The sequence below is a fragment of the Sciurus carolinensis genome, chromosome 7 (genome assembly GCF_902686445.1).
Source record: "Sciurus carolinensis chromosome 7, mSciCar1.2, whole genome shotgun sequence".
Lineage (NCBI taxonomy): Eukaryota > Metazoa > Chordata > Mammalia > Rodentia > Sciuridae > Sciurus > Sciurus carolinensis.
Window position 1 is genome coordinate 126,166,385 of NC_062219.1, and position 21,640 is coordinate 126,188,024.

General features: G+C 36.9%; 1 protein-coding gene across 1 annotated transcript; it reads left to right on the forward strand.

Moving 5' to 3' along the window:
- Positions 1-19,481: 19,481 nt before the first annotated feature.
- Positions 19,482-20,423, forward strand: LOC124988583 (olfactory receptor 2G3-like). Its single transcript, XM_047558182.1, has one exon. It carries the CDS (start codon positions 19,482-19,484, stop codon positions 20,421-20,423), a length of 942 nt encoding a protein of 313 aa, XP_047414138.1.
- The last annotated feature ends 1,217 nt before the right edge of the window (positions 20,424-21,640 follow it).

Genomic DNA, 21,640 nt, shown 5'->3' on the forward strand with positions numbered 1-21,640 from the left:
TGTGTCTTTTGATTGATGAATTCAGGCCATTAACATTCAGGGTTATTATTGTGATATGATTTGTATTCCCAGTCAATTGACTCATATTTGTTTTTGACATGATTTGGTTTCTCCTTTATTTGGCTATTGCTTTAGGCTAGCGCCTCCTGTTGCTGATTTGCATCGTCATTTTTCATCTCTTTCTCATGGAATATTTTGCTGAGAATGTTCTGTAATGCTGGCTTTCTTTTTGTAAATTCCTTTAGCTTTTGTTTATCATGGAAGGATCTTATTTCATCGTCAAATTTGAAGATAAGTTTTGCTGGGTATAAGATTCTTGGTTGGCATCCGTTTTCTTTCAGGGCTTGGTATATGTTGTTCCAGGCCCTTCTAGCTTTTAGTGTCTGGATTGAAAAATCTGCTGATATTCTTATTGGTTTCCCTCTGAATGTAATTTGATTCTTTTCTCTCGCGGCCTTTAAAATTCTGTCTTTATTTTGTATGTTAGGTATTTTCATAATAATGTGCCTTGGTGTGGGTCTGTTGTCATTTTGTATGTTTTGAGTTTTATAAGCCTCTTGTACTTGGTTTTCCATTTCATTCTTCAGATTTGGGAAATTTTCTGATATTATTTCATTGAACAGATTGTTCATTCCTTTGGTTTGTTTCTCTAAGCCTTCCTCAATCCCAATAATTCTTAAATTTGGCCTTTTCATGATATCCCATAATTCTTGTAGATTCTGTTCATGATTTCTTACCATCTTTTCTGTTTGGCCAACTTCGTTTTCAAGATTAAATAATTTGTCTTCAATGTCTGAGGTTCTGTCTTCCAGGTGTTCTATCCTATTGGTTATGTTTTCTATGGAGTTTTTAACTTGGTTTATTGTTTCCTTCATTTCAAGTATTTCAGTTTGTTTTTTTTTCAGTATCTCTAACTCTTTATTGAAATGATCTCTTGCTTCCCGTATTTGGTCTTTTCACTGTTGATTGGTGGGATCATTTAATGCCTGCATTTTTTCTTTCATGTCCTCCTTCAATGCCTGCATTTGCTCTTTCATCTCCTCATTAGCTTCCCTGATCGTTTTAATTACGTACATTCTGAACTCCCTTTCTGACATTTCTTCTGCTGTGCTGTCATTGGGTTTTATTGATGTAGTATCTAGGTTTGTTTGGGACATTTTCTTCCCTTGTTTTCTCATATTGGTCAGCTGTCAGTGGGACCCTGATATATTGCAGTTTTCCGCTATTGGCTTATAGTGTTCCGGTAGAATTCCAGTGTATCACCTCCCAGCCTTCAGTAGCCTGATGTCTTGGAGGAATCTGATAATGCAGTGCATCCGAAGAAAACTGCCCCTAGCCCCCTACTGGTTCCACGGTTTGGAGCTGGCTCTGTGCGGAAAGGCTCTCACTGTGGGCCTGCACCTTGCAGCTGGCCATGTGGGAGGAACCCACTGCCAGAGTGTGGACGGCTACCTTGGGAAGACTGTAGCTGCCCTGCCTGGCTCCGATAAGCCACCTCTATCTGGGCCTGCCACCCGGGCTGAGCTTTACCCAGTGGGCAGACTCACCTGTGGCTCTATTTCAGTCCGAGTCTCTCAATGCCTCCCCTTCTTAACTCCTGGGTTCTGGAGCGACTCGGGGTGCAGTCACCCTCTAGGTCGCCATCTTGGATCGCCCCGTGAAGAGAGCCTGCGGCCGGAGTGGGCAGAGCCGCCTGAAGAGGTCTCTGGCTGCCCTGCCCTGATCCCAGAGGCTGCTTGCGGATCGAAGCTCTCCGTTGGTTCGGGGGCTTTTGGCTGGTTCTATGTAGAAAACCTCTCACTGGGCGGTCTGCTCCAAGAAGCTAGCCTTGAAAGGCACCTCCCACTGCAGGGGTCCAGGCTACTTGGGGAAGTCTCTGGCTGCCCTATCCTGGTCCCTGAAGCTGCTTGTGTGCCGGAGTACGCTGCGCTGCGCTGGCTCCAGGACTCGGAGCTTGTTCTGGTCAGAAAGGCTCTCACTAGCGGGCCCGTTCCATTCCGAGAACCTGGAGAAGCTGGTTGTGTGGGCGGGGCCCACCGCCAGAGTGCGCAGGGCTGCCTGTGGCTCTATTTCAGTCCGAGTCTCTCAATGCCTCCCCTTCTTAACTCCTGGGTTCTGGAGCGACTGGGGGTGCAGTCACCCTCTAGGCCGCCATCTTGGATCGCCCATAGCATCTATCTTTGATTCAAGAAGTTCTTTTCCCCCATTAGTACCAAAGAGCAAATACACTCGTTAGGACTTTCTAAAATAAGTACATTGATTTGTATAATATTAAATGACTTACCCACATACTGAAGGAATGCTAAGGCAAGTTATCAGTAGCAAATTGAATTAATTAGGGGATTTTTTGTTAATGGAGAACAGATGGAAAGTGGAAGCATGTGTGAAGAAAATAAAGGTAAATTTTCAGAGCTTTCAAATATGGTTGTGCAGTTGGTGCACTGCACATAGTTGCCTAATTAATAATTCATACATGACTAAGAGAAGTTCTATCATTGTGCTTTCCCCCCTCAAATAGTTTAGTTCCTTTATTGATATGTACAATTGAATGTTTTATGTAGCAGTAAAGTTCATTAACATGTATTCGATTTGATAATATACTCAACTATTTCTGATAATAAAATAGTTTTTTAAAACGTGCTTATGAAAAACATAATAATCATTATTTTTAAAAGTAATGAACATTACCAACCAACCAGTACATGCTTATTTTGTGACATTGCTAGTTTTGGCCTATTTAATTTGATCAAGGTGATATCAGTATTCAAATATAGGTTGCTGTGTTCAAAAGTATGAAGTGCTGTTCATTCACTAGAGCTAAATTTAAAACCCTTTAGAAGTTCTGTCATTCAATTAAATTCTTTTTTCTTCCAATCCAAAGTAGGAACTTTTGAAGTTCTCAAACCCCATGCTTCCTTTACAACATATCACTGAGAAGGAAGGAACACCTGGTACACATGCTAACCTTCAGTCTTATGCTCACAGCAGACATAGTAAGTCAATCCCAGAATTTTCTGTCATTGAATTGGAGCTTTTCCTCAGAATCCTCCCAGATTGGCACATGACACAAAAACACTTTGGAGTCTCATTCTTGAAATGCAGAGAGCATGATGAATTGTTTTTGAGGTGTTAAGATCAACTGCTGGTACTTCTCAATGTCCTTTTTGACCTCAGCTTCTTGGAATTACCTTGTGATCTCTAGTTTTAAAATGTCTATGGTTAATTGGAAAAGAGACTTTTTTGGAAAAGAGACTTTTTTCTTTTTCCTTTTCTTTGTTTAACCATGGTAAAAAGTGAGAAATAAAGTGAGTGCCTGCTTTCCCCAGCCCTCAGGATTCTGTCCAGGGTCTTCTTTCTGTTTTGTGCTACCCAGAACACTGATGGAACTGGCCTGGCTGGATCTGTCTGGGGTCAGTAGTGTTAGGGGCATTTATGGTTCATTGATAACTCCCAGAAAAACGCTCCGCAGACACAGGTCTCACACGAGGAACTTTTATTTTATGCGGACGATTCACGTCAGCTCGGGGAAGGGAAGAAGGAAAAGAAGAAGAACATGGCACATGGTTTCCCCTCATATTGGAATTTCACGGGCTGGGAGGAACCAATCGCGGAGGAGAATTATTACAGACTGACTGATGGACCAATGACATATTAGAACGTAATGTGGGAGGCAGGAAGATTATGGCAACGTAAGCCAGAAATTCCTGTAACAGAAGAGGCGGGCGGAACGCAGATTGACAGGTGGTTGGGAGGCTGGATTCCTTACATTCCCCCATTTCTTTTTTTATAAAAAATAAAAAAATCTTGCTCTCCAGTTCTTTTTGAAGCCTTCTCTCTCCTTCCTGCCTAGGTGACTGGGGTTGGTTTTGCAGGTGAGATGTAAAAAGTTCATTCTCCTTCTAGGCTTCCAAAGGCAGATGATTTTCATGGACTTCATTTTCTTGATTTGACTGATCTATTTCTACACTAACTGCCTGTTCCCAGTTCTGACTTCATTTACCCCTCTAATACTAGGAACTCCTTCACTGCTGTAGGGAAAAGGGGTGATGACCGATCTGACTTCTTCGAGCTGGAAGTGGGCAGCGTGGGGCTAGCAGTTTGGAGGTTCCTTTTTTAGAAATTGGTTCAATTGAGGGGTTCATGGTAGAAGTCTGGTTGTGGGAGAGCAGGCTGTAAAGGCATCTGGGGATGTGTGCTTCTATGAGAGAAGAACAAAAAGACATGAGTACTGAAATGAGATTGACACAATATAAATGTTACAGGATCTGGAACATGCTAATGCATATTATAAAGATGACAGAAGTTAATGATTCCTCACCAGGGGGTGGAAGAACTGAGAAATTGTTCCCATAACAAGGCCTAGCAAAGGCTGGAGAGGACAGGCCTTCATTTGGGAGCTTTAGCATTGTCTAGGTTATCAGGAATGTGAACACAATATTTAGTAGAAATCTCTATACTTCTGTTACTAGCAAACATAGATTAAGCCTACCTGTGTCTGTAGGCCTTAAACTGACTAAAAACTTCTGACTCTAGCAGTTTCTCTTGATAGTTACTATTATTTTTAAATGCCCAAGAATGGCTACACTTTGGTTTTAACTGATTTGCTAGGTGTTTAAGATCAAGCTGGTCAAAGTGACCTGTTCCTCTCTGTTAAAGAGTTAGCTGAGTTTCCACAAGGATCACTCATAGAGAACTTAAGACCAGCTTCTTAGTTCCATAGTGCCATTTGGTTAGGCAGCGTCTCCTTGATGACGTGGCTTTCCTTGAAGGCATCAGGGATGTCTCCCTTTTTCCATGACCCTCCTCTACAGCAGATGGACTGAGTGGCTTTTTCTCTAGCGGCCCCATCAATCTCCTTGGTCAGGAGGTTGTGTGACCCAGGGTTGCAAAACTCCTTGGAGAAGTCCTCTTGTTCCCTGGGTTCAGGCTGACTTTGAGGGCAAGACCCAAATATGGACTTTTCTTGACCTCTGTATTTAATCTCAATCTCTAAGTTTGATCTTAACCATCAAGTAAGTCAGTCTCACCAGTCATAAAATAAGAGTACTGGATTTTAGCTTCAATGTCTATAACTTTACAGTTATTTACCCCCTTTTTTCTAATTGGGGTTTACATTATCTGTTCTATAGGTGATGGCTTACTATTCCAAGTTAATTTACAGTGTTTGCTCTTGAAGCAGTACTTCTGTAAAATATTGATCAGGCAACAATTAGAGTTTACAAGGAAAATACAAAATGGAATTACCAACAGTAAAACATTCAGTTTGTGCAATAGCTATCTTGAATTTTGACTGAGTTCCATTTTTGCTACTGTATATTACACTCTTTCTTAAATGTCATTTTACATATACCCTATTGATGACAGGTCCTATAATAGAATATTAAATGATAGGTTTACCATTACAGACAAGTTTAATTTGGAGAACAGCAACTTGATAAATTTTCTGCTTTAAAGGCTTGTATACCTGGAAAATATGAACACATTTAATTTACAAAGAATAATGTTTTTAAGTATGTTACTCCATGGAATAACCTTATAAATTAATCAGATGTCTCTAACAAACACATTTGAGTAATTCCATACATGTTGACTCCAATTCACTCATCTTATTGTAGAAAAACCAAGATATCAGACAAGTGTACCAACAGTATTTGGTATTTGCCATCTCTTTCCTGTTGAAGAAAATTCCTAGAAAAATTGATGTTAGACATTTTATAAACATTAATATTTTATTAGTTTGACCACTTAGAGACTTGTGAGTTAATTTTAAGGACATTTTACTTCTATTAGTTTACCCAATTTAAATTGAACCTCTTTAAATCACATGAATTAAAAATATTTGGATCCATTTTTAAAAATTTAATTTTTATGCGCTCTTATATTTAACACAAAAGCAAAGGCCTTGTAATATTTATCTCCATTGCAATGTAACGGATGTTCAAAAATAACTCTAGAGTTGGATAAAAAGAACAGATCAAAAATCATTAACCTAAGTCTGTAGGTTCAAAATTGTGAGCTCAAAAATACAGCATTTCCTAGAAGAAAAATGATAATGGTTATTAATTAAAGCATGAGAAAATGAGAAGGAGAGAAAAATTGAAAGGGAGAAAAGTATCCTGAGTTGTAGCCCAGGAGAAATTTAAAATGGACACTTTCTTTCTTGGATTTGAAACTGGTCTCCTACTGAGGCTTTCTTTATTTACATTTCAATGTAACCCTTGACTGAGATCTGAATCTGAAAAGGGCTAATATGTTCTAGCAGAAACTTGATGCTTAGGTCCTTTTAATTTCTTGAGCCTGCAGGGAGAGCTAAGAAAGAAAACATTTGAAAATAAGGAATCAGCCAAGAGAATGTGTTCAGGTTTTACTCCCTCCATGTTAGCCACCTCCAGTAAAGGAGCTAGAATGTGTGTACGAGACCGCATGGTTGGGGGACTTGGTGGGCTGAATGGAGGAGCGGAAGGAGAAACAGAATGAGGCAAAGAAGAAGAATGGACAGGGGCTTCTGCAGGAGGAGGCTTGTAAGGATTGAACTCGGAAGGGAAAGAATGGTTAAAAGGTTGGGGAGAAGCCAAGAGAGGTTTAGCCTGAAAGAAAGAAAAAACACAAAGGGGAAAAGTTCCTTTCCATTCACCAGGTTGCCCACATATGTACTTAATTATAACTAGTACAATTAGGCATATAATTTTACCTAGTATAAAGCTAGAATTTAGGGTGTCATAAATAGACCATTCTGACTTACTATCTAAAGGACTATTTAGCTCTGATTCAGGGAATAGGTGAAGGGGTTTGAGATGATTTAATAACCATCTCAGGGGCGAGTTTGCTGGGCTGGATGTCCCGAATCCCATGGTAAGCTGAGACCCACCTGGCTAGTGATTTTGGCATCCCAAGAACCACGGTGCCAGGCAATGAGAGGTTAGAACAAAGGTTTGGTCGTCACCTAGAACCAGTGTTTAACCAGGCAATTAGCCGAGAGAGAGTTTGAAGACCTGGCCAGGATTTCGAGCGAGACGCAGCGGGAAATAAGAGAGAGAGCTTCAAACTCTGAGAAAGAATCTCAGCACCACAAAATTCAGGAATCCACCCAGCAACTAGGACCAACTATGGCAACCAAGGAGGTACCCCCACACCTTGGCAGTTGGGCAGCGGGAGCCGTGAGGGGGAAGCCGCAGAGCGGCGAGAGGGAGCCGTGAGGTGAGCAGCGGAAGCTGCGAGAGGGAGCCGCGGGTGGGTGGTGAGAGCCACAAGCTGTTGGAGGGAACCGTGGGAATGGCCACTTCTCAGATACAGGGGGGCCGTGGCAGAAGCCGCGGGCAGCCGAGATGTGTTTAAGTGGTCAGGGGCCTGCCTAAGCGGAACTCACCAATTTTGGAGTCCAGTGTTGTATGCAGAAAACTGGGCATCCAGGTAAATGGAAGGTGAGCCTGTATCCACGAGCACCGGGGTTATCGGATGGGATTCCGCTTGCTTAGTCAGCAGAAAAAACCCATCCCGGGTTTCGGCACCAGATGTTAGTTATGGTTCCTCGATAACTCCCAGAAAAATGCTCTGCAGACACAGGTCTCACACGAGGAACTTCTATTTTATGCGGACGATTCGTGTCCGCTCGGGGAAAAGGAAAGAAGAAAAGAAGAAGAACATGGCACATGGTTTCTCCTCATATTGGAATTTCGCGGGCTGGGAGGAACCAATCACGGAGGAGAATTATTACAGACTGGCTGATGAACCAATGACATATTAGAACGTAATGTGGGAGGCAGGAAGATTACGGCAACGTAAGCCAGAAATTCCTGTAACGGAAGAGGCGGGTGGTACACAGATTGACAGGTGGTTGGGATGCCGGATTCCTTACAAGTAGAATCAGAAAGGGGAGGAAGTACACAGCAACTGGCTGGTTGTTCTCAACAGTCTGACTCAGGGACTCATGGACTCCACAAAACCCACAGAAAATTAATTGAGGACTCCCAAACCAGCTGACACGCATCACCAGCACCCTGCACCCCTCTAGGAGGTGCCCAATGCATCCCTGAGCAATTCTACTGAACTTTCCAAAGAATCAGCATTTGGTCTCATCAGTATTCTCTACTGTTTGTTTATACCAGATCCACTGGCACCTTGATCTTGGATTTCCCATCCTCTAGAACTGTGAGAAAAAAATCCTGTTATTTATAATCTACCCAGTCTATAGTATTTTGCAAAAGTCAGAAGATACTAACACAATAATGTTTAAATATTCTATATTTTTACTGGTTTTCTGTCTTCCCTATCAGTTACAAAGGAGTGTGGAAATCCCCAAACACAAACCTTATTTCCTCTTTTTTGTCATTTTTGGTTTAATATATACAGAAACACTGTTATTAAGCACACGTGATTAAGACGATTTTATCCTTTGAATGACTTCTTCATCTCATTATGAAATATTTCTCTTTGTCTTGAGTAATATTCCTTTTCCTGTCTACTTTGGTCATTATTAATATTCTAGTATTTTTATGAATTACATTTGCATATTTGTGTTTCCCATAATTTAACTTTTAACTTTTCTTCATTTGAAATTAAAGTAGAGCTCTAGTAATTAGAACTTGCTTTGTTATGAAGTCTGGCAATCTTTTAATCAAATATTTAATAATTTATAGTCAAAAGGATTATCAGTATGGTTGGTTTAAAATTTCCTATTTTTCTGTTTGATTTTCATGTATTGTTTCTTGGTCCTGCATCCTATTAGATTAATAGAATATGCTTTTAGTATTCTATTTTATTTCAATTATTAATAAGATCAAAAGCACTGCTTTATTTTTAAAATGCTCAAGGTTATATAACTTGAACCTTTAATTTATCAATACCTACCTTTAAATAATCTTATTTAGCATCATATGTAACATAAGACTATTTTAAGAGGATACTCCAATTTCTCCTCCATTTCTTTGTTGGTGTATATTTTATTTCTACATGCTTTGTGTATACCACTACACATTGCTATTTCTCTTGTCTTGAAGAGTCAGTTTTTTAAAACAATGAGAAAATAATTTTATATTCATTCATATTTTTACCATTCCTAAGTTCTTTTCTTTTTGCATAGATCCAAAATCCCATCCACTATCATTTTCCTCTGCTTGAAGAACCTCCCTTAATAGTTCTTTTATTAAGGTCTACTGCTAGTGAATTGCTCAACTTTAGGTGGTTCAAAACAGTTTTTTAAAAGTTTTTCTCTGGGGGAAGAAATTTAGGTTGCTAATGCTTTTATTTTTCAATTGACAAAAAAATCGTATATACTTACGTGCGGTATATTGTTTTGACGTATATACATACTGTGAAATGGCTAAATTGAGTTAATTAACTTATGCATTGCCTTTCACAATTATTAATTTTTATGGTGAGAACACCTAAGATGTACTCTTTCAACAATTTTCAAGACCACAAGACATTGTCAGTAACCACAATAACTGTTTTATAGTACCTCTCTGGAAGTTATTCTTCCTAAAGTTTTATATCCTTTGGTCAATATTTCCCTACCCTCCTCACAAGTCCTTGCTAAACACCACTTTACTGTCACTTCTATGAGATGAACTTGTTTAAATATATAAGTGAAATCAGGTGGTATTTTTCTTTCTGTGCCTGGCTTGTTTCACCTTGTATAATGTTGTCCAGGTACTTCCTTGCTGTGCCAAGTTTTCTTATTTTTTAAGACCAAGTAGTATTCCATTGCATGTATATGTGTATATATATAAATATAAATATATATTTATAAATATAAATATAAAATATTTAAAAATCCATTCATTTGTTGTTAGAGACCAGTAGAGTTTGAGTTCATATCTTGGTCATTGTGAATAAAGCTATAATAAACAAGGGAATGCAGATATCTTTTCCAGATAATGATTATATTTTCTTTGGATATATACCCAGTAGTGGGATTGCTGGATCATACAGAAGTTCTACCTTTAATATTTGAGCTGTTTTCCACAGTGGCTGCTCCATTCAATAGAAATATATAATGTAAAGTTTCCAATTTCTTAAATATTTTCACCAACTCTTACAGTTTTATTAACATTCTTTCTATCAGGTGGTAGGTTCATTGTGGTTCTGAACTATATTTCCATTATGATTTTTGATATTGAGTATGCTTTCCTATGTCTGGTGGCCATTCGTCTGCTTTCTTTGGAGAAGTGTCTATTCAAGTTCTTTGGCCATTTATTAATTGAATTATTTGTTTGCTCTTAAGTTGTAGAAGATTTTTATATATGTTGGATATTTAATACTTTATCAACCAGATGGCTTGAAAATATTTTCTCCCATTCCATAGACTGCCTCTTAGGGTTGCATTTGGTCAAATGCTTAATGAATTAATCTACCATTATATTATTTTACATCTGTGTTTATAGTTGTCAAAACGTGGAAGGAATCAACATCTCTCTTAGTAGGTGAATGGATATATATAAACTGTGGTACACCTTGACAATAGAATATTATTCAGTGTTTAAAAAAAAAAAAAAACTAGGCTATCAAGTAATGGAAAGCCATGGAGGAAATTTTAGTGCAGATTACAAAAGAGAAAGAAGTCAATATTAAAAGTTTACATGTCACACAATCAAAATATATGACAAAAGACAAAATTATCGAAACAGTAAAAAGATCAGTGTTTACTAAGGGTTGATGGAAAAAAGGGCAGATAAAAAAGTAGAACACAGACAGTTTTTAGAATAGTAAAAATATGCCTTTTTTGCGTATTGTTGGATTCAACTTGCTAATTTTTCCAAGGAATTGTGTATCTTTGTTCATGAGAAATGATGCTATTTAGTTTTTATTTCTTGCTAATGTCTTTGTCTTGGCTTTGGTATTAATGTACTGTTGATCTCATATTGGTCTGAAATTTTATTTCCTTGATGTGTCTCTGTCTGGTTTAGGTATCAGGGTGATATTGGCTTCATAGAATGAGTTTGGGAGGGTTCCCTCCTCTTCTATTTCATGGAATACTTTAAGGAGTATTGGAATGAGCTCCTCTTTAAAGGTTTTGTATTATTTAATCTCCAGGTATTGGAGAAGTTTCTGTTTTTTATTCTGTCATTTATTTCTAATTTCAATCCATTATGATCTGATAGAATACAAGGTAGTATCTCTATCTTCTTGTATTTGCTAACAGTAGCTTTGTGGCATAAAATATGGTCTATTTTAGAGAAGGATCCATGTGCTGCTGAGAAGAAAATGTATTCGTTCTTTGTTGGATGGTATATTCTATATATGTCCGTTAAGTTGATTGTGTTATTGAGATCTATGGTTTCTTTATTCGATTTTTGTTTGGAGGATCTATCCAGTGGTGAAAGAGGTGTGTTAAATTGCCTAGTATTATTGTGTTGTGGTCTATTTGATTTCTGGAATTGAGAAGGATTTGTTTGATGTACATGGATGAGTCAATGTTCGGGGCATAGATATTTATGATTGTTATGTCTTGCTGATTTATGTTTCCCTTAAGTAGTATGTAATGTCCTTCTTTATCCCTTCTGACTAGTCCACATTATCTGATATGAGGATGGATACTCCAGTTTTTTTGTTGTGTCCGTGTGCATGGTATGTTTTTCCCCATCCTTTCACCTTTAGTCTATGGGTATCTCTATGAGATGAGTCTCTTGCAGGCAGCATATCGTTGGATTTTTCTTTTTAATCCAATCTGCCAGTCTATGTCTTTTGATTGATGAGTTCAGGCCATTAACATTCAGGGTTATTATTGTGATATGATTTGTATTCCCAGTCATTTGAATCAAACAACATTACCCTATGTAAATTTATGATTACACAAATGGTATGCTTTTACGCCATGTACGAACAGAGAAACAACATGTATTCCATTTGTTTACAATAAAAAAAATAAAGTAATATCAAAGCTGAAAAAAACAAAAAAGAAAGAAGCAGATGCAGATGCAAGCTCAACTCCTCTTGAATGGGTTCTTGATCTCTGCTTTGATTGCCTGAGGATATCTGCTCTTGCTTCTTCACTCTTCCAAAGTGAACTGTGCCTGTGATTTTCCAGGGAGTTTCCAGAAGCCTTGGTATCTGACTAGGGTAGCACTGTTGATCCCTCTTGTTCTGGGGTTTCCACCTCTTGGACTACACAGCTACTGGTTCTTATGCAGTAGGTAACTGACCCAGGTCTGGATGGATATAAAGTGAACTAAGGACACTGTAAGAACAGGTGCCTGGGAGAGTGAGAATTCCCCTCCCCCATTTCCACCAACTGAGTTTCAAGAAAACTAATGAGCACCATTTACTCCTTCCTTTTGGAATTTAAAGGACTTTCCATGGGACCTAACCATGTCCCTTTGAAGTGCAAATGCCCCTGTGAAGACTGGGTCCAAGGCTAGAGATACAACCTGCTGTGGTACAACATATATTTTTTTATTTAAAAATTTCCCATTAGTTCTTTATTATATACTGATTTCTTCTCTATTGTGTTCGATCTTACTGGGAACTTTCTTCTCCATGATACCAAACAGTATGACTGAGACTCCTGGTGAGTCTAACAAGATGTTATTCTCTTCCTTTATTCAGTGATAACCAAATGATTTTGGCTTTTTCTTCAATGGGTAAATGACACCCATGTTTGAAACTTACATGTATTTCTTCCTATGGCTTTGAGTAACTTTTCAATGCCAACTTGAAGAATTCCTTTTAGCATTTCTTATAAAGTCAATTTAAAAGAACAAACTCCTTCAGCTTTATTAATCTGGGAATGTTGTATTTTCTCTCTCATTTTCGAGGGACAGTATTGCAAGATAAAGAATTCCTGAGTGACAGTATTTTTATTTCAACATTTTGAATATGTCATGCTATCATCTGCAGCCTCCATGGTTTTTGTTGAACAACCAAAAGTCACTCTTATTGAGGGGAAATTACCTTGGATTTCTCTTGCTGCTTTTAAAATTCTCTTTGATTTTGACAGATGTATTTTTATGCATCTCACTGAGTCTCTTTGGGTTTATCATTCTTGAAATTATTGAGCTTCTTAGATTTGCCATTTCATATATTTCATCAAATTTATTAAATTTTTAGACATTATTTTTTTAAATATTCACTCCTTTCTTCTTCTTCTGGAATAATTAACACATTGGTCTACTTGATGGTGTCCCACAGAGTCTGTTCGTCTCTGATCACTTTGTTCTTTTTTCTCTCTGTTTGTCAGGCTAACACCAATTGCCCTACTTTCAATTTTACTGATTTTTTCTTCTGCCTTCTCAAATTTGGTATATCTTTCTAGTGAAATTTTCATTTCAGTTTGAGGTCTTTTCAGCTCCAAAATTTCTGTTTGATTCCCTTTTTATAATTTCTCTTTGCTTGTGTTTTCATTTTATTCACACATTGTTGCTCTATTTTCTTTAGCTTTTGGGGAATATTTTTAAAAGTTACTTTCAAGTATTTATCTAAAAATTGCTATGCCTGGGTTTCTTCATCTATTTTGTTCCTTTAAATGATCCATACTTTTCTATTTTCCTTGTAACCCTTGAAGATTTTGTTGTGGAAAATTGGGTAATCTACACATTTAATCAGATTCTTTCCCTCTTAGGATATACTTGTAATACAAAGCTGCTCTTTCGGGTGCAGCCATTTTCCTCACCTCCCAACCACTTGTCAATCTGTGAACATCCTAGCTAGCTATTGGTTCATCAGTCAGCTTGCAAGTATCCTCCATTATTGGTCCCCTGTTAGCCCGGCAGAATTCAACTGCTTCACGGTAGCTACCCCACCATCTTTTCTCATGCTTCTTTCTCTCCTGCTCACTTTCTCTATCCTCCTTTCTTTTCCAGTCTCTCTAGAGTGCACCCTTTCTTGTTCCCTTTCTTTTCCTCTCATTTTCTCTTTTACCCTGCAGGGAGACATGTTGCTTAATAAACTCCCTTATGTGATTTCTGTGTCCAGCGTGGTTTTCGTGGGATACCTTTCAATACTGAATCGTATTTTTGAAGGTTATAACTTTGTTTTTGTTTATTTACTTTCTCTACTTTTTTTTTTTTTTTCTTGTAGTGCTGGGAATAAAAACCAGGGTCTTGAACATGCTAGGTAAGTTTTCTATTACAGAGCTACATCCCTAATCCCCAAACTATTTTGAAAGGGTTTATTTTGTGCCATGTGTGATAACTGAAATTGCTGTTCCTTTAAATTGGGAGGTATTTTCTTGTATGTCAGGAGCTAAAACAATTGCTCCACAATAAAACAAAAACAGAAAAGAACACACACACACACATACACACACACACTCATACACAAAATAAACAACACTCACAGTCTTTGCAAATTGACTTTTTTCAGGGATATTCCTTCAACACCTAGCAAGGTTTTCACTGAGCCTAGGGCTCAACCTAAAGAGAAAGTCAAGGGTCTTTTGTATTTTCTGGCAGTATATTTTGCCCTGAGCATATATAATGGCTTTCTAAATACCCCATTTACATAGGTGCCTGTTGAATATTCTAATTTCTCTAAAAGTATTTGCCAGATTTTGCTCCTGGCCTTAAGCAATCTGTCATTTATTTCAACTCATAGACTTTTGCTGTAGGAGTATATAGTTTGAGTTAACCCTGTCAGGTTTTGTAGTGTCAACTACTTTTCTAGCCTGTGTTCTGAGTTAATTGAAACAAAGATGAGCTCATTTCATCAGTCTGTCCAATAGCCCTCATAAAGATTAAAACAGATATACTAGTTTGCAAGTGAGGACTGCTCTGCTTTTTCTGTAACAAGGGACAAAGGTCCCATACTGGGAATTCAGGCTACTGTCATTTATAAGGCCCCCACCATGGAGTAAGTGGCTAAAGCAAGGACAATAAGGCCATCACAAAACTTTCCTACTATTTTTAATTTGACTTTTTCTTTGTTCAGCAGTTACTACAAATATTTGATGTTTTCCAGAGTTTTAAAAACATTGGTTTGACAGTTTCTACTTGTTTTTGATGTTTCAGTAGAGTAACATATTTAGTGCTGCTTACACCACTTTTTGCTGACTTCATAATTATTATTATTATTATTTTATTTTATTTTATTTTTTTGGGACTGGGGATTGAACCCAGGAGCAATTTACCACTGAGCCACATCCCAGGCCCTTTTATATATTTTATTTAGAGACAGGGTCTTGCTGAGTTGCTCAGGGCCTCTCTAAATTGCTGAGGCTGGCTTTGAATTTGTGATTATTCTACTTCAGCCTCTGGAGTTGCTGGGATTACAGGTGTGCATCACTGTGTCCAGCTTCATTAATTATTTTATTATTTTTAAAGTTTATATTTTTATTTAATATACCTTCTGATATATTTCTTTTCTTTTCTTTTTTTTTGTTTTTTTGTACTGGGATTGAACCCAGAGTTGCTTAACCACTGAACCACATGCCCAGTCTTTTTATTTTTATTTTGAGAGATTTGAGAGAGGTTTTCACTAAGTTGTTTAAGGGCCTAACTAAGTTGTTGAGAATGGCCTCGAACTTGCAGTCCCATCTCAGCCTCCTCAGTCACTTGGGATTACAGGCATGCACCAGTACACTTGACCGATATATATATTTTTTTCTTTTCTTTTATAACTTTTCCCTTTATAACTGTTGCCAATTTTAAAACCATTCTTTATTTCCTTCTAGTGTTATAAGCATTATATAGCCTATACCTATTTACTAAGAGGTTACTCAAATGAGCTCCGTAAATTATGAGAAGATATGAGAATATTTATCATGTTTCTGCCTATTTTTCCCTAATTCGCATGCTGTTGTATACATTTTTAATAATTTTCATTTGTGCTCTATTGTGCTAAAATAAGCTAAAAATTATTCTGTTCAAAAAAAGAATTCTTATCTTAATTTCAGCTATGTATAATAAAATATTTACTTTGAATTCACCATACCCTATATTTTTGTTTTCCAATATTTATGTATAATCTCTGCTTTCAGTTTGCTTTTAAGTATGACATATAGTGAACTGTCTTGTTTCAGAATCTTCTCAAAGGTGTAGACAACAGTAGGATTCTCAGTCTGACCCCAGAAATTTCATGATTACTTTCCATGCAATTCATGCTATTTTAATATTTATAGTTAGTGACTTATAGGTGATGTCAACATATAGGTATCCTTTCTATGCCTGCATGTTTCTATGTCAGGGTCTCTCAGAAATTGTTCTACTGCCCTATTTACCCAAGTTCTTAAAAAGTGCTACCCAACAAAATATTATTTAGCTAAATGATTTGGGAATATTCTGGAAGAAAATTAGTGTGAGCAGACATCACCCTTGTATGGTGTGAATTTCTAAGAAGTACCAACGTATGTATTTTGTGAATTTCTAAGCAGCTCCTTCAAATTTATTGGATCAGGAAACCTTTTAAAAACATTGAGAAATGCTGACAAGACAAATATATTGCTACCAAATTTTCTGATGTCTTCTCTCTGAAACAGAATCCACAAGTATCCTACTGGCATACATGTAATGCACTCACATACATTCAGCTTTTTAAGTCTTGATCATTATAATTCCATGGGAATCATGTCTCTAAACATACCTTGCTGACAGTAAGAACTTTATTTTCACCTTTGTCAAGAATTTATTTTAGTATGAGATTTGAAGACCTGGAAACATTTTAGATGGAAGATAAAAATGTACAGAAGTAGTTCCTTCTATACAGTTTCCCTAAGAGAGCTTTGTCTTGGTCACTTTTGTGCTTGGTACTAATTGCTCCATTAGGAATACAGGGTTCCCCAGGTCCCAATCTGGGCCTGACATCATTTCCTGCTATAGTAACAAATTCCAATGTTTTCTGGCTCTGGAAATAAGCACTCACACCCCAAACTTGGTGGTGGATTCAGAGATTCATTTTCAAAATTTCATGTTTCTGGAAAACTCATTTGTAAGTTTCACCTTCTGACCTTATAAAACTAATTAGAAAAGTGAAGGGGTGGAATTTACACAGGTGAGGAAATAATAATATATCTTTTTCCTTCCCTATCTACTTGTATCACAAATTTTCTTTCTAGAGAAAACAATAATTATTTTCTTCAGTTGCTCATTTCAGCCTTCCTCAAACTACCCCAGCCAATAATTTATCTTTTATGCCTACTTTTTAGCATTTTTATTTATGAATAATGGGTTAAATTGACTTGTACTAGTTTATAATAGGATTAGATTTGAAGTAAATAATTTTTTTAATCTCTCAATTTCAAAGAATGGACATTTAGGAATAAGAAAATGAAGAAATAGAATCCTTTATGATACAGTCATACCTTTGGATATACATACATTGTACTGAGGCAGGTTATTTATGTTTGTGTATGTACATACATATATATGGTGCCTATTCTTGCTCCCTGGCTTTTTTTTTTTTTTAATTTTCTCAGAGACTCCATTCATGAAAATACCTGCATTTAAAAATGTGGGATTCAGTAAATTATGATACTCATGGTTTCATTTCCCAAGGACAAGTGAATCAACAGAATGTAGTTCAATTAAATATATAGATGTACAAGATGACTGTATCAAGAGAAAAACCTGAGGATACAAATATACAGTAGATACCTTAAGAAAGTCCCTTAACATTTCCAGAAAGTATATTTCACAACATTCACGTTTAAAATCTTACTCCTGTATAATTTCTAAGGACATTGAAATTTCTTGTCTAACTATTGGGGGAGTGAGGTAGCAAAATGCATCTTTTGAAGTAGATATTAGCTTTTTAAATGATCATTATTCTGTGCCAGTAATATTTTTTAAAAATACTTTTTAGTTGTCGATGGATTTTATTTTGTTTATATGTGGTGCTGACAATCGAACCCAGTGCCTCACACATGCTAGGCATGTGCTCTTCCACTAAGCCACGACCCCAGCCCATATGCTGGTAATATTGCCATACATTTAATATATGTTTTAAAAACATGGTTGGCTAGTTAAGACAAGAAAAACGGGAGAAAGGCAATTTAATAGAATAAGTAAAGGTATCAGTTTATTCAAAATACTTTTATTCAATCCATATTTTCTTCAAAAATAAGGCTGCTGCTGATAATAATAAGAAGACATTTGAAATGTCTTTTCCCATTAAGAGTTTCTTTTCCATTTTAGGATGCTTGGCATGCTCAATGAAATAGGTCCTTATGCAAATTGACTCACCATTGCAAACCAGACTATTGGAATTTCAGAAGAAAAGCGTTTTGTAGAGTGGATTTGGATACTTCTTAGAAGATGTAGGTTTGGGAATAAATATTAACAAGTGAATAGAAATTGATAAGGGTAAAAGGAATTGAATAGTCATGGAAAGAAAGAGAATTTGCAAAGAATTTGAATAAGAAGTTAGAATTTTGTGTGTTCAGAAGAGTAAAATGATTGCTTTGGCTAGAAGAAATTACAAATGTTGGGAGATAATTCTGAAAACAGAAATAAGATAGAAAATTGGACAGAGATTTGAATTAAATGATGACATTTGTGAATTTGGTATTTTAAGAAACAAAATTTTATCTTGATAAACATTTTTGTCTGATTCTGTTGTCTATGTACAGGTAATGAAGACTAAAAGTCAAAGGATAAGAGACCACCTAATATATTTTGCCATCTGTGATGACATCAATTAAAAGTCTTTCATAAATATTAAATGAAGTGAGGAATCAAAAAGATTCATCGTTCCACTAATATATAGTAAGAAGTTACAATAGGGAAAATAGAATCTAAACTGCAACACAACTTCATTGAAATCCATAAAAAATGAAATTATCAAAAAGTTTAGCTTTAACTAATACAAAAGTAAAATATCCAATTCTAAAAATGTCTTTGTCTAGGTATCAAAATTTATTTGCAACTTACAAGAGTGCTATTCTCTGAAGACTCTCACTATACTTTAGACTGTCCACTTTCATATCACTAAAAACATATTTAAAGAAAGCTGTTTAATGTGTAGATGATATATATTAACTAATTAAAAATGATGATTAGTTATTTCATCCTTAGAATGATATTGACAAATGTATGTGTCAGGGTACAATATGAAATACCATTCCAAAACTATCTGATCTTTATTGGCAATTTTTGTTATGGACATCTGATAAAATAGCTACAAAATGTTTGTTGATTTTACCACATCTTCTGTTTCTCTTTTATTTATATAATATATATATATAATCTTACAAGATGCTATTGAGGAAGAAAAGGATGGATTTCTAAGGAAAACAAAATGAAATGATTTAGAAGAACTGAGCAACCACTAATTAATAATTACTTCTTGTATGGTCTATTTTATGTCCTCATATATTTTAATGGTTCTTGGTAAGTTCTGCAGATTTTATGTTTCTCTTGGAAATGTTCTTGCTTCTCTCTCTTCTTTATTTTCTCTCGTTCCCTCCTGCTCCCCATTCGATAGTCTATACATAATATGCCCCCATCCTCAGTCTTTGGGGTCAGTGTTTCTCAAGTATAATTCTGATTCTAATTGCATTGCATTAACACCTGTATTTTTATATTTGTCTCTCTCCCTGTCATAAGTAGGGTGATATGAAGATGCTTAATGAGAGTTTAGGAGGTTATTTCATACTGGTGGGTTTTTCTGATCAACCACAACTCGAGAAGATCCTCTTCGTGCTTGTGCTAATCTCTTACCTCCTGACGCTGGCGGGCAACACAGCAATCATACTGGTTTCCTGTCTGGATTCCATGCTCCACACACCCATGTATTATTTTCTTACCAATCTCTCCTTTGTTGACCTCTGCTTTACAACCAGCATTGCTCCCCAGTTGCTGTGGAACCTCCATGGTCCAGCCAAGACAATTACACCTGTAGGCTGTGCCATTCAACTCTACGTGTCTCTGGCACTGGGATCCACTGAATGTGTTCTCCTAGCAGTCATGGCATTTGATCGTTATGCTGCTGTTTGCCGACCACTCCATTATGCCACAGTTATGCACCCACGACTTTGCCAGTCCCTGGCAGGAATTGCATGGTTGAGTGGAGTGGGCAACACACTCATTCAGGGCACCATTACCCTTCGGTTGCCCCGTTGTGGGAACCATAAGATTTACCACTTCATCTGTGAAGTTCCTGCCATGATCAAGTTGGCCTGTGTAGACATTCATGCTAATGAGGTCCAGCTCTTCATGGCTTCTTTGGTATTGCTTCTTCTCCCAGTAGCACTCATCTTGGTCTCATATGGGTACATTGTCCAAGCAGTGATGAGGATCAGGTCAGCTCAAGCCTGGCGTAAAGCCCTTGGAACTTGTGGGTCTCACCTGGTGGTAGTATCTCTCTTCTATGGTACCATCACAGCTGTCTATATCCAGCCCAACAGCTCCTATGCCCACAGTCAAGGAAAGTTCATCACCCTTTTGTACACGGTAGTAACTCCCACTCTAAACCCCCTCATTTATACTCTGAGAAACAAAGATGTAAAGGGAGCTTTGAAGAGGTTGGTGAGAAGAAATAAGAGCACAGGAGAATGAGAAATTCTTAGGAGGTGAAGAGTCACGTCTGATTTAAGGTATAGATGCTGATGGAAAGATATTAGAAGGCTTTACCCAGAGAGAGCCTAACATAAATGCTACAAAACTAAAACTCATAAGACCCTTCGGAGAATCTATAAGAAATGAAAATAGCTTTCCGTCATTTCTGTACTTACAATCAAAGATATCCTTCCTAGACTGACATCTTTGTTATCTGCCAGCCAGTCAGTTTGCTCAATGAAGTGGAAATGATGCTTGCTGCTTCTAGAATCTCTGCAGTTAATTTTCTTCCTTTTTTCCTTCTCCTTTATAAATCTTGGATCTGCTCTATTAAATGGCATATATCTATTGATTGATATCTTTTATATAAAAATAAAAGACATGCTACTAATTAGTCAGATGTCTTTTAGTATTATTTGGGAATTTATTCCTGCAAGTCCAGTAAGATATTGCTTGTCTGGATCTTATCCTTGGATCAAGAGGTGTCTCCTGTAAGTGCACCTAGTCTGCACTGTGTTCCTGGATCTTCCACTTATCCCCTCCCCATCTTGACTGTCGTCCTGTGTCCTGGTAGAGTTTTTGTTTGTTTGTTTTTTGACTTTTAACTCCATGTTTGATTAGTTGCCAAATTAGTTTTTCATTGAAAATTTAAAGTCCATAGCTTATGTACCTACCTTGGTGGTGGATTTTGAGTTTTGGTTTTTGTGTTTAGATTATTAGGTGATTTCTGTTGGGTGATAGATTTTGGGAATTCAGTTCCTGCCAGGTGAAAAGTGACAAGGAATTTGAATCTTATTCATTTGGACAGTGTGTGTATGTGCGTGGTTGTGCATGTTTATTTGTCTAAGGATTCTAATATTTCTAGAATTATATTTCCTTTTAGAAAAGATACAGGGTTGAGAGGTTTTTAGAGTTTTGTTGGAATCTTCTCTGTGCATTTTGTGTTGGCTCCAATATGAATATAACTAGTTCTAAAGATAACACTCTTCCTTTTGCTATCACTTGGACTTTTTAAATGTATATCAATTATAGGACCAAGAATTATCATTAAAAAAGAAATTTGTATATTAAAGATGATCTTAATATGCCTTACTCTCCTACAGATTTTTGGATTTAATAAAATTGTGTACTTAAGATATTCCTTAAAGTAAAACTGGATTCCTAGCATCTCATACTCATCTTTGATTGACTTGCCAAAGCCTCTACATTAAATAATT

What these genes read in the sequence shown, in the direction of transcription:
- LOC124988583 (XM_047558182.1), top strand. Translation starts at nt 19,482, where the DNA reads ATGAAGATGCTTAATGAGAGTTTAGGAGGTTATTTCATACTGGTGGGT.